Source organism: Eretmochelys imbricata, chromosome 14 (assembly GCF_965152235.1).
Source record: "Eretmochelys imbricata isolate rEreImb1 chromosome 14, rEreImb1.hap1, whole genome shotgun sequence".
In the NCBI taxonomy this organism is placed as follows: Eukaryota; Metazoa; Chordata; order Testudines; family Cheloniidae; genus Eretmochelys; species Eretmochelys imbricata.
This window is the reverse complement of record NC_135585.1, coordinates 2,199,805-2,215,381: the sequence shown is the minus strand read 5'-3', so window position 1 is coordinate 2,215,381 and position 15,577 is coordinate 2,199,805. Positions and strand designations below refer to the sequence as shown.

The 15,577-nt window shown below is 44.7% G+C and overlaps 1 protein-coding gene across 5 annotated transcripts in view; it reads right to left on the bottom strand.

Annotated features, from left to right (window-relative positions):
• The window catches only part of RNF213 (ring finger protein 213), a 99,267-nt gene that overhangs the window by 44,026 nt on the left and 39,664 nt on the right, over positions 1–15,577 (bottom strand). For 4 of the 5 annotated variants that reach the window (XM_077834330.1, XM_077834334.1, XM_077834331.1 and 1 more), the window contains exons 12-26: positions 14,326–14,381; positions 13,888–14,041; positions 13,029–13,187; positions 11,874–11,972; positions 10,322–10,444; positions 9,315–9,501; positions 8,427–8,600; positions 8,047–8,205; positions 7,118–7,707; positions 6,458–6,623; positions 5,533–5,750; positions 4,822–4,962; positions 4,057–4,218; positions 2,329–3,472; positions 88–281 (exon numbers count right to left, since the gene is read on the bottom strand). In XM_077834330.1, the coding sequence (XP_077690456.1) occupies positions 88–281; positions 2,329–3,472; positions 4,057–4,218; positions 4,822–4,962; positions 5,533–5,750; positions 6,458–6,623; positions 7,118–7,707; positions 8,047–8,205; positions 8,427–8,600; positions 9,315–9,501; positions 10,322–10,444; positions 11,874–11,972; positions 13,029–13,187; positions 13,888–14,041; positions 14,326–14,381 (3,726 nt within the window). The remainder of the gene's footprint in view (positions 1–87; positions 282–2,328; positions 3,473–4,056; positions 4,219–4,821; positions 4,963–5,532; positions 5,751–6,457; positions 6,624–7,117; positions 7,708–8,046; positions 8,206–8,426; positions 8,601–9,314; positions 9,502–10,321; positions 10,445–11,873; positions 11,973–13,028; positions 13,188–13,887; positions 14,042–14,325; positions 14,382–15,577) is intronic. The other variant, XM_077834333.1, reaches the window with a different exon arrangement.

Genomic DNA, 15,577 nt, shown 5'->3' with positions numbered 1-15,577 from the left:
GAAAGATATCGAATACCCTTCATGATAGGTGAAGCTGTGATGAGGGGATATCAAAATGGAATATCATGGGTTTTTGCTGGTACTCACTGATGAGGTGATATCAAAATGGAATATCATAGGTTTTTGCTGGTACTGCAAGTGCAGGAAGGACAGGAGAGATCTCAGCACTTTGCTTTCATCCACGTGGGGTTCAATCAACCTGATGGTTTTTAGAGGCACGCTAGTATCATGTAGTTTTGTCTTCAGTTTTTCATGTAGCCTCTTCACATACAGAGATTTTCCTGGGATCATTTTAAAAAAGGGGACATATTAATTCTAAGTGAGAGCTAGAAAACAAAAATATGTAGAAAAAATGGTGGACTGACATATTGGAAAAAAGTGGACAGCTACTTCCTAAATCCAGTCTGCCCCTTGATTATCTTACTAAGGATTTATTCTGAGAGGAGGAAAGGCCTGAATTTGCTTGGAGTGGTTGTTGGTGGCTCAGGAACTCAGCTGAAGCTGTCTCCTGCCATGGAATGATGCCTTTGCCCATATTTGGTGGATTCCATTAAGGAGTCTGGTGACAGATGTTGCTATTCATGATCTTTTCTTTAGGACTTACATAAACTATTTTCTGTTACATGGAGCTGTTTTTAAAAGTCATAATCTCAGGTAAGACTGGCAGTTGGCAGGCAGGCTTCCAAGTATCTATGTCAAGTGTCCTCAAGTTTCCTCTCCTGTAGGCTTTTGGACATAAAACCCCTTTTTTGGGGTACAAATCAATTGCCATTGACTCAGCAGTACTCAGCTTCCACTGGGCGAGCTGAGGGAAAAGGGGCCCGGAGGGAGTTGGTTGCAGTTCCTAGATTCTTGGCTGGTTCCATGTCAGCCCCAATCAGATGGGAGAATGTGGAGGTTGTTCTAATCCAGAGGTCAGCAACCTTCGGCACGCAGCGCATCAGGGTAACCCGCACCGCGTCCAGCAGCTCCCACTGGCTGGGAACGGCAAACCGCAGCCACTGGCAGCTGCGGGGGGCCGGGCCGGACCTGCGGGCGATCAACGTAAACAGAATGTCTCGCAGCCCACCAGCGGATTACCCTGATGGGCCGCATGCCGAAGGTTGCCGACCCCTGTTCTAATCTACCCCAGCTGGCTACAGCCATGAGAGGCCATAGCAGGAATGCCAGAGTGCAGCCCTTACCCTGGGTGCTGCAGGGAGCCTGGAGTCGGAGCTGGCTATGCCGGCTCTCCAGCCATTCTGGGCTTCGTAACAGCAGTGAACCTGCTGCCTGCCAGCCCCTTTTGAGCCCCCTGAACCAATATGAAGGGACAGGAGTTCAGCAGGAAATCTAGGCCAAGGTCTTCCACAAGTAAAGCCATGGCTGCATCTACTGAAAGAACTACCCTGGGTTTCCAGTTTTTACCAAAGGATATAAATTTGTCCACTAGGCTCTGATCACTTCCTCAGAGGGATGCAGGAGTTTTCCATTCTGGATCCTAATCAGTGTCTCTCGGGTAGGGCACTGTCAAGGCAGACGTCCCGGAGGGCGGGTGGAAGTACCTAGGCCTCATCACAGGGCTCCTGTACAAGTCTGAACTGCTTATAGTACATGCAGAAAAGCAAAGCCCACTGGTACCATGCTGGGAGAGAGGTCAGGACCCAGAAGTCACAAACATACTTGTTTTAAAGCAAAAGGTCATAAAACCTTTTAGAATGACAGCGGAAGTCTAAAAGAAAGACCTAAAGAAGAGCTCAGCGTAAGCTCGAAAGCTTGTCTCCCTCACCAACGGAAGTTGGTCCAATAGATATCAGCTCTCCCACCTTGTCTCAGTGGCAGACCCACACAGTCTCTCAGCTGTTGTGTTCTGTATGAGGCTCTAAAACTGCACACTCATCCAGATACACACATCACATTTATTTGCCTGACTGCACGTTTTAGTCTCAGCATTTCACAACCACTGCAGACTCTGTGGCCTAGGGCAGGGCTTCTCAAACTTCTTCTTTCTGAGGCCCACCTCAACAGGCTATAAAACTCCATGGCCCACCTGTGCCAAGACTACTGGTTTTCTGCATATAAAAGCCAGCGCTGGCATTAGAAGGTAGCAAGCAGGGCAATTGCCTGGGGCCCCCCGTGAAGCTAAGCTGTTCAGGCTTCTGCTTCAGCCCTGAGTGGCAGGGCTCAGGGCCCCAGTCTTCAGCCCCATGCGGTGGGGCTTTGGCTTTCTGCCCTAGTCCCCAGCGAGTCTAATGCTGGCGCTGCTTGGCGGCCCCCCTAAAACCTGCTTGCGGCCCCACAGGGGGCCCTGGATCCCTGGTTGAGAACCACTGGCCTAGGGCACCTTACCTACGCCGGCTCTTTTGGAGGACACGATCCCAACGCACATGTTATCATTGAACACAGAAGCTGCTGACCCTGCTGGCTGCGTGACTTTGTAATGGTTCCTAAGGTATATCTGGATGTCCCGTAGTGGCTCCTGGGGGATCATGTGCACTTTGTACTGGCTGAAGACGGAAGGGATGTAGCTGTGCTCTCTCTCACAGTCACACAGGATCACGAGGCAGTAATTGTCCTGGTGGGGCTGTCTGCACAGATTCTGAAACAGCTTCTCCAGCCTGTAACTGACATCGTAGCTCAGCTCATCTGCATAGAGCATGGTGTAAATCTTCTCCCCTTTGCAGCCCGGCGTGAGGCACCGCCGCAGGAAGAGCCCCGCTTGCTCAAAGTCAGTCTCTGGGGTGCATAAGAGCACCTCAGCGTAAGTGGGCAGGGCTTGGCGTGGACTATGCATGTAGATGGCCAGTGCTGAAGTCAGCAGGTCGGAGCGAGGGCAGATGACGAGGTTGGGCCTGCCAACGTGCAGGCCTCGTGGGAGAACTCGAGTGACACTTTCCTTCTCCAAATCAGCCAGACTGGCCAGACAACTGCCGAGGGTATTAATATCCCAACAGCCCGGAAGGAATGAGCTCATGTCCGCTATATACAAGCCCCAGACCTGCTGCAGCTGTTCAGCCAGGTCTCTCTCACTGCACAGCAGCTCCCGCAGATCAGAAATATTCTTCCTTGATCTTTCAGACACCACGTGCTTGGAGGCCATACGCACATCCTGTCTGGTGCAGTTGTGTTTTATGAATGAGAGCATCATTAAGGCATTCTCGCTGGGCTGCAGCATTCCAAGTTGTCTGCATAGGTAAACCAACTGCTCAGAGGTGTAGTAATTCAGGTAAAAATACTGAGATCGCTTCTCAGACATGAAGCATTTCCATTTCTCTAGGAACTTCTCCATCTCCCTGCAGAGGTCCAGGAGCATCGCCATCATGTCTCCTGTTCCAAAAAGCTGTCCGACGAGTTTCAGACGGAAGTCCATGCTAATACACACCTCGCTCATGGGTGAGCAGTACACGCTGGCAATCCAGGATCGGAAGAGCATGTTCCCAGCTGAATAAAGGTCTATAAAGGACAGTGCAAGTCTCTGGACATTAGAAAACACCTGTGTGGGGGACAACAAAAAACAGTGAGAAACCGATTTTACAGGGACTGTTGAGGCTAAGGTTCTTCTTCCCAGCTGTGAATCAACATGACTATCTTTAATTAAAAGGGAAAGGGACAGAATTTGGGAGCTAGTGAAAGGTGCCTAGATTGACAGTCCTGGAGACTGAAGGCCCTAATGGGGCTCACAGCTGTCCTGCAGGGATTACCGGAATTCAGTCTCCATGGCCCCAGTCAAACCTTGACCACTCTGCTGGAACAGCCAACAAGGGGATCAGGTGTTATGTGGACAGCTATCTGCTACAGGTTGGAATGAGACCTGCCAACTCACTCCACACAGGCTGGAGAACAGGGGATAACACCTCTGGTTCAAACACCAACCTGGTCCACATACAAATAGGAGAAAAGGAGGAGGACAAAGGCTTCGTATCCCGTTATCAATCCCTGAAGCAGTCAGTCCCACCTCTGCAACTTTTAATGTTAATTGACTGTTTAAAAACTGACATGGTAAGGTTCCAGTCTAACCTCCAGCCCCAGGAGAGCAGGAAACACCTTGAACATGGAAAGTAGCTATTGAAACCTGACCTCAGAAAATTTCTCCACTTCCATGCCCTGGTCTCCCTTTCCTGACATCAGCATCAGCTTGTTCAGCAGCTCCCGGAGCTCCTCCAGGGAGTATTGTCGCATCTCTTCACTGTCACCATGGCTCTCCGGGAGGCTGAGGAACAGGACAGTGTCCAGAGAAACCTGCCAGTGAATACGAATCATTAGTGCAAACACATTTTATTTTCATCTTCACTGGTTTATACAATGCTCATGGACAGCTGTGGAGAGCTTTCCTGTCTTGCCACCTGTAACTTGGAACACAGGGCAGTGCTACACCCTAAGAGAGGCTGGACAAGGGGGTGAGAGAGCTACAATTACCTAGGAAACAAAGCATCAGGTGTTAATTAGAGATCAGCAGCTTAGGACAGTAGCAGAAATCTGTCAGCACAGGGTGGACTCGATAGGAAAAGCCTTTAGCCTCCCCACATGATCTGTCTGCTGCTTCTACTGTCACACAATAACCTTTGCTACACGATGGAATTGAGCTATTGCTGGAAATAGTTTTACCACAATAGGTCTCCCTGAACTGGCACCAAAAATAGTTTAAGTGGCATTGGAGACAAGACAAAACCTCTTTCAATACTGTTCCAGACAGCTGGACTCTTTTTGCAGGATTAGTGCTCTTTGCTAGCTGCTGCACTGTAAAGCTAGCCAGTCAGGATAGATGGACAGACAGACGGATGGGGCAAAAAGGCTTTGAACACCGGGACAGTGCACCCTGCAGGCAGGTGAGCGAAGTCCCACCTTCTGACCCTCTGGCGGTGCTCTGATGACGTATATTCCTTTGCTGTTGATTGTAGTTGCTAGCGATAAAGATGACAGTTCCACGGATCCATGGCTCTCTTTCACTGTTTTTAACCATTCCAGGTGTCGAGCAGAATCACGCTACAGGGAGAAGAGGGAAGTAACTCAGATTACTCCAATTCACTACTTCACTTTGTCTGCCAGTTCACACAGTGAGATCATCCTAAACACTGGCATGTCCAACAGAGGTCATGAGTGACAGAGTTGCCAGCAAGGGTGGAGGAGGAGAAGGGAGTTGTTGTCAGTCATGGAATAATCCCCCACTAACATGCAGGGTGCCAGAGCTTTTAAAAGTTGACATCCCGGGACATACAATGAGCAGACTGCTAAGGTGTCTGACTATATTACACCCCAAAGAATATCAAGTCTTATCAACCGCAGCTCATATGGTAGGTAAGAGCCTGCACTGCTCTAAAGCCTCTTGTTGTACATAGGTACACAGGGATGAATTAGCATACAGCAGCAGCTTAGGCTCAGGATCACTTTGCTTCAGTTAATTAAAATGAGAAACATAACAGGTATTTAAAAGAGCTGCATCTACATCCCCATATACTGCCCGTAGGAATGCCAGCCTGTACGTCAATCCCCCAGCTGTATTATAAAACTGGAGGGTAACAAGATGAACTGAGGGATCACTACTGCGAGATTTACCAGTTTCTTGGGTAGGTTCTCATCACTTTCCAGGGCTTTCCACAACTTCTTCAAGCACTGCATGAACTCCTCAAACCCCAACTCCCGCTTCAGCTCATACAGCAGGGAGGAGTAGCCTAGCACAGCATCATGGAAACAAGCCACGCGATCCACATCCATGTCATTCTCCCCCGCTGAGATGGATGCCAGGTCCACAAACACCTTCAGCTCATTGATATCTTAGGGAAATGGACAATGGGGTTCAACGCTATTTTGTTTCATCTCGTTCTGCAACAAGGTGCCAGCATGCTTAAGCCACGGAGTCTATAAAATCATCCCCTAGAAGCATCTCAGTGCAGACCTCTCCGCTTTCTGCTGCAAGCTCTCACTCCTGATAGCTTCACTGGGTGATCTTTCCGCATTACCCACATCCTTGGTCCTTTCTTTTCTAACAGGAGTAAACTGTGGAGGGGAGCAACAGCAGGGAAGGAAACAGAACTCTCTACTTATGGGGAGGGAAAGGGTAAGTACTTGGCCTGACGGATAGAGAATTAGCGAGGCCACTCCTGTAATTGTTAAATAAGAGCGATGGTCTTTGTTCTCTCAATTAATAAGCAACCTGCACTGAGTGTATCAGCATTGCAATCTCCGATAGCCAGCAATGGCATCAACCAGCAGGTGTCAGACAGTGTACCAGCATTTGTCAAATCCTTCCAATAGTATCAGAGTATATTCTATCTTCTGGGGGCCACTGCCTAGAACTTTTCAAACCCACATACATAAGGGAAGCTCCGTATGAGATAGGTCAGTTCTACCTCAGCTTAATATGGTTATCAGATGGGTCAGGACCTCCTCAGATCCCGAGAAGATGGCATCACCCCTCCATCACTTGTGCCTTTGCCTGCCCAATTCCCAAAAGCAAACAGGAGGAGGACATTTATTTTACCTTCCAGAGCCTCTTTGACCCAGTTGATGAAGTCCTTCCTGAGTGCGAGTTCCTCAAGGCACCTACGACGGGGCTCTGTGATCCCCTGCAGCCGTTCCTTAGCACGCATCAGAGCGGAGCTGATGGAGTCCAATTTTTCTTTCTTAAAGGATTCAAAACTTTCCGTCTGCAAAGCATATGGATCAAAAAGAATCCACAATTTAATAATGGTCAATAAAACTTCCTCCTGGTGGGGGAATGAAGGAGGAACCCCTCTCCCACACCTGAAACAGAAGCATCAGATATTAATCAGCATGTGGCAGCTATGGTCTAGCAGATGGAACTGAGGGCTGGGAGTCCACAGACCCGAGTTACTCTGCCACTGAACCCCTGTGCTACTCTGAGTACGTCATTTCACCTCTGTGCACCTCACCTACCTGATCTGTAAATGGGATAATAATGCTTAGTCACCTTTGTAAAGTGCTTTGAGATCTATGCAAAGCATATTATTAATTATTATTATTATTTTAAAGGAGACTGCACAGTGCCTGGCCTCAGTAAAGCTGTTCGGAGCCAAACATTAAACCTGCCAAACAGAGAAAGACTCACAACGGGGTTCAGATTTACAATGTCTTCCTAAGCAGTGTCTGAACAGTGGTTGGTTTAAAGTGAAATACTCACAAAGTTCAATAACATCTGTAGGATTCTGAAGTCACCGGAGAGGTTTAAGCCCTCTTTGACCTTGGCAATGACCTTAGCAGAGTCGAAAGCTAAGTGCAGTTCATGGTACTGCTGGATTTGCTGAAGCCGTTGTCCTATCCATGCTCTGTTGTCTACTGGGTCAAGCTTGCACATGATCTGAAGGTCAGTGCTGATCTGCTCATAATGGCTTGTAAAATCGTTGAATATAGTGTCTACCTCAGCAAACGTGAGCTTTCCGGATTTCAGCTCATTATACAGTCTTTTATATTCATGGTAACAAGGAGAGAATAATTTATCATGAAGATTCAATATAGGAATAATCTGCCCTTCCGAATCCTCATATTCCTCCACCATCATTTGGGCTGCCCTCTCCCAGCAGAGCTGGAAGATGTGACTGTCCTTGTATCTGTGCATCATCTCAGCCACCTTCTTCAACTCTGGGCTCAGGTTGTAATATGTTTCTTGGGTGCCCTCCATGGGAAAGTTCAGCTCTCTCACATCCACAACTTCAGACAGTTCTTTTGTGTCCAGATTTTCGTGATACTTCTCCTCAACTTCAACAATATCCACTTTAAACAAAGAAAGTCAAACATCAGTTTGCAATTTCTTTTACCCTATTCTCATATTCCAGCTCTCTTGACCAGACACTGAATGATTCAGTACCACAAAACATCAACCTCTTAGATCCCTAGACGTATCAATCCCTTAGTAACATGAAGTACACAAAACACTTCTTCTCCTGCTCTTCCTATTGCAAGTTTCTTCACTGACTTTTTTCAGCCTCCTCTCCCTAATTGTTGCTCATCTCATTCCCCACTTTTTGTCCAATCCAGTAATTACTGGACAAAATCATCTCTGCTGGAAACCCTCAAAGATCTCACTTCAAAGTGGTCCCCAAAAGAACATACCTTTTATAAATTGCTGCACCTTCCTGCACATGTCCAGAAGGGTTCCTACCCAATTTCTCTCTCTCTTTAGAGAGACTATTTCTTCCCTCCTCCACACTAGAACTTTTTCCAGATCATTCTGCTGCTGCTTTTTCTCTTGGGATGAGAGATGCTTATGCTCTGAAATGAAAATTGTCAATAATCACCAAGAAAACCCCATACTGTGGGGCAGAAGAAGAGTACTCATCTCCTCCAAAAATGATACACTTCAGGAGGTGATGCTGCTGCACATCAGTAATGAAAAACATTGAGCTGGGAGCACCATATAAAAACACCGTCCAGAATTATCAGAGTAGGCCTAGAGCCCATCCCCCTTTAAACACACAGGCATGCACACTTACGTAATTCCCATATGCAAATAAACTGTTTCTGGTGCTTTATAATAAGCTCCAAACGTTTTACTAGGATACTTCCATTCAGGAGGTTTTCAGCAACATTTGTGAACACAGAGTCAGCCACAGCCGTTAACTTCTTAGCAGCATCAGTAAGTTGTTCCAGGATCTTCCCATCTGTTCCTATCAGAGAAACAAAGGATTTAAATCCTGAATCTTTCCTCCTCCTTCCTAGTTTTGGGCTTTTGGAGGCAACTATTGCTATATGGAAAAGAAACACACTTTATGGCTCTTCTTTTCACCATGACCTAACTGTAAAGTCTGTAATCTTGTTGTGTTGCACCAGTACCACCATACTAACGATATACATCATTCATTAGTCACCCACAAATACCCATGATCTAAACTGAGACATCTTGATACATCGTCCACTGACAGACAGCACAGTGCAAAAATCCAACCCCCATTCCTAGGATGCCATCCCCGGGGAAAAACAAAAAAGCCCCACTTCAATACCTGAAGCAACTGTCTTGTCCGTTTCTCATTTACCATAAGGTCTCAAATTTTCATCTCCTCCCCAAATCCACGTTTCGAAAACCGAAACTACAGTAGATTTTCCTTTATCCATAGACCCTGTGATTCCCTCTTACAGTACAAATCCCGGACAAGACCGCACTGGGGTTAACACAGAATACTTCCTGGTTACGCATATAGGGTTTTCCTATGAAATTTAGACAGTTCATTAACTTTTGCTCTCCAACTTCCAATCTAACTATTAAGATTTATTATATCAACTCAGTCTCAATCCTCCTTCCATTTGTTACTATGTACCATGGAGGAAAGAGTGGGAACATCTCTTTCACAGTCTTCCAATATAAACTTCACATAAAACTGTACCATTGAAGTTGAAAATATGCTTGATGTCAGACCACACAAGCAGATGATGCAAAACCTCATCAAAGTCATCCATAGGTTCCCCACTCTTGCTGCTTGGCCATGATTTCGTGATAACTGCTGACACAAGCTTGCCAAATTTGTCCAGGTTGTAGGAAGAGACCAGATCAAGCAGATTACCCTCAGACTGCTTAAGACACAAAGGGATGGGGGATGCACAAGGATGTGAGTAAATGGCATTTGTCCACCTTACACATTCATAAAGGGCTGTGTCATTTAGTAGGGTTCCAGGGCTGGGTGCTGGGTGATATAGATTCATAGATATTAAGGTCAGAAGGGACCATTAGGATCATCTAGTCTGACCTCCTGCCCAATGCAGGCCACAGAATCTCACCCACCCACTCCTGCAAAAAGCCTCTCATCTATGTCTGAGCTACTGAAGTCCTCAAATTGTGGTTTAAAGACTTCAAGGAGCAGAGAATCCTCCAGCAAGTGACCCGTACCCCATGCTACAGAGGAAGGCGAAAAACCTCCAGGGCCTCTTCCAATCTGCCCTGGAGGAAAGTTCCTTCCAGACCCCAAATATGGCAATCAGCTAAACCCTGAGCATATGGGCAAGATTCACCAGCCAGATACCCAGGAAAGAATGCTCTGTAGTAACTCAGATCCCTGGATGTATGGGATAAAAAGCACCTTCTTTGCTGACTTACGTTCCAAGTATGTTGCCTTTCAAGTGGCTGGCACAGTGGATGGCAAAGAGGCTGTGATGGCAAACACCAGTGAAGGTGTTAAAAGTATTTCGTCCTTGGTCCCTTTGCACACACTAATCCCTTACATTCCTGATTTCTTCTCAACATTTTGCTTTTCTAAACCAATTGTTCAAACATCAATTCAATGTACAATTTTATTTAGGTCTCAACCAACACCACTGACAGCTAGCAGGTCATACGTTCAGGAGGTTTTCAGGTGTACCTGTATCTGAGATTCCCACTTGAGAGAACGCATATTACCTGGCATGCAGCATTAACTGCTTCCATGGCACAGTTTTCAAAAGATTTGCCAACGGAATGGTCCAGCGTTTCGAATTTGTCGTGGTGATGGCAGTAGGCTGCAATTTGTCGAACTGGTCGTTCCTGTTGGGAAAGAACAGAAAATATTTCTCATTGATTTCATGTTTTAAGAATGTGTCCTCTGAAAACATGAAGAGGGAGGGGAATATTTTGAGGCAATAATAATAAAAACAAAAAAAAAACAAAAAAAACCCACAAGATGAAAAGGTTAATTTTCTATTATTTATTTACTCTGCTCCCAATAGGAGTAAATACAGCCACCAGCACTCCACTATTTCCTTTTGGCTAGATGTGACAGGTAGCGGAGAGGAGTGGCATGAAGAGAGAGAGAAAGAAATATTTGGCCATTTTCACTATATACTGATATTTAATAATTAAATCTGTTTCCATCCCTCCAAAGCAGGTTTCTGGGTAAGTATCAGTTCCACATAAAGCTGTCGAGTTTTAAGCGTTTAGGAGCTTGGGAGAAAAATGCCTCTGTTTTTTTCCAGTGAAGCACCCACAAGATTCACATGCTGACAACACCACTGCTGCACCATGTAAAAACAGAAATTTAAAAATAAAATTTTTAATTAAACTTGACATTTCTGAAAACTGGCAGGAAGGAGCCTCTTAATGGAAATGTAGCATTCAGGACCCCAACAGTACAGGAATAAACAAAAAATTATAATCAAGTTTAAGTTTTGTGGGAAGGTTGGCTTACAAGAACGAACAGCTTTTGGTATTCAGTAGTCACACAAAATGCTGACTGTAAATTCTCTGGAGTTTTAAAATTAATATTAAAGCCAGGAATCAGCTCATCCTAGCCCACACAGAGTCATGCAAGTTGGTCAACAGGTGGGCTGGAAATGTCCCTTGTAATTACAACTTATTTTTAAACTACTACTAACAGAAATATTTCTAACCATGAACTCTCAGAACGCCATGACGAGTATAAGAAAACTGCAGCCATCACTTCCTGCCTAGCACAGTGATCTTACCGATTTAGATAGTAAATTTTTCAGACCAGGGACTCTCTTCCTCCCGGTATGGCTCTTTACAGTGTCTAGCACAACAGGGCTCCTATGTGCTACCATTATACAAATAAAATAATAAACAACAATAATAATAAATAATAATGGTAGATACAAAAATATTTTACACCTCATTTTGACAGAACTAAATAAAATATTTAGCCTGTCCAAATTTTCCAGTTTTCTTTGAACCACCAGCTAATAGCCACTGCTAGAGATGAGACAGCAGAAATACAGGAGAGATCAGGACGACAACATAGCAAAAGTTTATGCCCAATTTCATAGACCCTTTAGAAATGTTGTTTATAACAGAAGTGGTTATAGTCATTTGAACAAGCCAATGCAAAGAGCCGAATGTTTTAAGTCAATTTAAGTTCTAGTAGCAATATGCAAGGGTTGGTTCAATCGGTTCTAGCTATTATCCCTTGAGCTTTAGAGACACGCACGTGTAATGAATGAAATCTCCAGTTTCTTGGTACCTGTTTAATTCTCCCTTCCAGAACTGAAAGTAAAGTTTTCTTCCACTCCTCAGTGAAGCATTCATCAGGAAAGCTTATCCTCACAAACTGGTTCCATACCTAAAAAATAAAAATGAATACAGAGTGCAATCAAAACTAAAAGCAATCCGGGAAAGAAATCAGAGTGATTAGAAAAGGTCAGTCATCTTCTATACCAGTAATGTCCAACCTGTGGCCCTCCAAGGCAACTCTTAAGAAAGTTTATATTTGATTATGAATTGAGGCTATGCTCCCTCAGCTGCATCCTACCATTTTTAAACATAAGAGTCTGAGTCAGTCTCATCACAGCACAGAGGAAGCAGGGAGCCCTACTTCTCCTGAAGCTGCAGAAACAGCTCTGGTGGGAGCCAGGCGTGTTCTGAACAGCTGCTGTCCCTTCCCTACTGTAGCTGAAGCTGACTGTTGTCAAGGGCAAAAAATCAGGGGGCTGTAACTTGTTGCTTTGTTGTTTGTTCACCTGAAAGGCTGTGGGATGCCCCAAGAGAGCAAGATAGGAGCTTGAATAGTTTTGAAAGAGGCTAGAGAGCACCCAGCATGTCTGCCCTCTCCCGCAGAGCCACTCACGACAGCCCAGGAGAGGGGAAGAAGAGAAACCAAAGCAGCACCCAGTTATAACTTCCCAATTCTCTGCCACAGCTCCAGTTAGGGAAGCGTGGGGAGCTGCTCTAACCTGTGCCAGCGGACAAGCGTTCCCTAGACACCATAAGCCACCTGAGGATAGCCAGAGCACAACACAGTCTAGCTTCTCCTTCTCCCTGCCTCAGACACGCCTCTTCTGAGGAGAGGCAGGAAGCAGATCAAACTGGCTCTGTGACCAGAGAATTCCCTCATGCCAGAGGGATTCCCATCTGGGCTAATTGTGAGTAGCTTTTGCTTCCTGGAGCAGCACTGAGTGCACCAAGGACAGAATCTGGCCCCAGGTACTGATTGGTGCCCCTTGACATTTCTGAAAGCATACCTTCAGCCCTCAGGCTGAAAAGTTTGGATGCCACTGCTCTATACCCTCTCAATGATGCACCAGTCGCACCCACCAAAAAGTTGGTGTAACTAACCAGCGTAACCCAATGTGTCGTCTAGGGAGGGATGTACCAAAGTGCTACATTCAAGAACACAAACCGTAAGTTCATCAGGAAACCTGAATGTCACAAATGAATCGGTATGTCCTTGCAGTAAGTACTGCTTTAACACCTCCCGAAACCAGTTTCTGGTGGCTGACAGAGCTCTTTGGAGCACTTCTATCACTGGAATCTTCTGCATGGTTTCGTCTCTTGAACCCTGTTATACAGGAAAGAAAAAAACCACTATTCTAAGCAGCAGAGCAATATACCTCTGGTTTAAACATAATGCAATATAGGTCTAAAACATAACACTTTAAAGCACCACCCAAGCAACAAAACCCTGTTGCTTGTGGAGTACAAGAGAGAGGAGGATTGGAAGATCTACGTTCGAGAGTGCTCACTGGTCTCCTTCCTTGGCCTGACGGAACTTAGGTGACAGCATGGGATGGGGAGAAAAAGTGAAAAGGAAATCACACTATGAGACTACCTCTGCAATGTCCCCAACTAGACTGGGAGAATGAAACCAAGGCTCATAAAGTGACATAAAAATAAATCATACGAACATCTATATAGTGAAGTGATATGGATCACAAGGCAGTTTAGAAAGTGATATTTTAGAGAAAAAAGCTACAGAAGTATAAAACTAGACCTTAAGTACAGTAGTTTATACTTCAAAAACAAAATTATGCAGCTGGATCTCAGAAGAATAGGTACTATTTTGAAAAGGTCAGAAGAATCAAAGTAATTACATGGTCGTGTGTCATTCTGGAAAGCAGTTTTATTACAGGTTTTTGGCTTTTTTTTTAGTAGAGACAATTTACATCAATCAAAATGAGCTCTAGAAAACAATATAAAAATACAGTCACCGTCCCACATCTATTCTAAACAACAAATACTATTATTTATCTAGCACTCACATCCAAAGGTTCTAATCTAGAAATCCTTGAAATGATCTCAGCATTAGTAGCAGGTAACTTGTAATATTTTAACTCTTTTGTTCTCAGGCAAATCATTTGATGAAGTTTTAGGCAGATATGCAAGCAGGATTTCCAAGAGTTCACTTGCAGCATCCTAATTAAGGAGAATAAAGAAATGAAACAAATTTCTCAGTGTAGCATTTCTGAAGCACAAGGGCATTTCAAATCCTTTCAGGTTATCAAAAGAGAAGGAGAATTTAAAAAAAAAAAAAAAAAAAAAATCAAAAGAACCAGGGGGTTTTATGGGCAACTTACGGTTAGGTCAGAGAGCTAAACTGTTCCAGATAGAACCTCACTTCGCAGGCGAGGCATAGTTCAGTGTCAAAGACAAAAGGGGAATTAGGCTTTAAGAAGAGTGTACTGAAGCCTTTAATTTACCTGTGCTGATTACGATCCAGGACATGCAACAGCGTTTCTAAAAGTTTCTCTATCATCTGGGAAAGCAAGACACAAAAATTAAACCACAGCACTAGCAATTGTCCTAAAATTGGCCCAGACAACTGTAAATGCAGAAAATATAGAGAAAACATATAGGTTTAAGGGCTTAATTTTAATCCAAATTATCACGGACACAATACATAACATTAAAAATCCTGGTGGGATTTTCAGTAATCACTAGTGCCCAATTTCAGAAACCTTGAAGGGGCCTGGTTTTCAGAACATTCTAAACATCCACCTTCTGCAAACCAGGTCCCTTTAGGTTTTTCATGTTCAGCATACAAAAACTGAGCCACCCAAGATTAATCATCACTTCTGAAAATGTTGGCCCCTGACTTTTGAATTACACCCATAAGGTAAATCCAACAGGAGGAAGAAGTAGATTCAGCAGTTTTCATTAACCTTTTCAAATGTGTGACAATAAACTTGATCTTTTCCTCTGAATTACATAGCAGGGGCAGGAATGTCCCCGAGGCAGTATGGCTTAGAGGTTAGAGCACTGGACTGGGACTGCAGAGACCTGATTCCATTGCTGGTTCTGCCCCTGGCCTGCTGGCTGACTTTGGACAAGTCACTTCATAGAATAGGATCATAGAAATGTAGGGCTGGGAGGGATCTCAGGAAGTCATCGAGTCCAGCCCCCTGCACTGTGGCAGGACCAAGAACACCTAGACCATCCCTGACAGGGGTCTGTCCAACTTGTTTTTAAAAGCTTCCAATGACAGGGACTCCACAACCCCCCTTGGGAGCCTGTTCCAGAGCTCAATTGCCCTTATAGTTAGCAAGTTTTTCCTAATATCAAACCCATATCTCCCTTGCTGCAGATTAAGCCCAAAACTACTTGTCCTACCTTCAGTGGACATGGAGAATAATTGAGCACTGTCCTCTTTATAACTGCCCTTGACATATTGGAAGACTATCATCAAGTTGTTCCTCAGTCTTCTTTTCTCAAGGCAAAACATGCTCAGTTTTTAAAATTTTCCTCAAAAGTCAGGTTTTTAGAAACTTTTATCATTTCCCCCCTCTCCATGCCTCAGTTTCCCCACCTGCAAAGCATTCTGAGAACTACGAAATGAAAAGTTGTACATAGGTACTATCCCTAACTTCACTGGTTTCTGCAACAATCATTTTAAAAAATCCTGCAAATTAATATTCACAAATTGCAGCCATATTCTCAGTCATTTTGCAACTC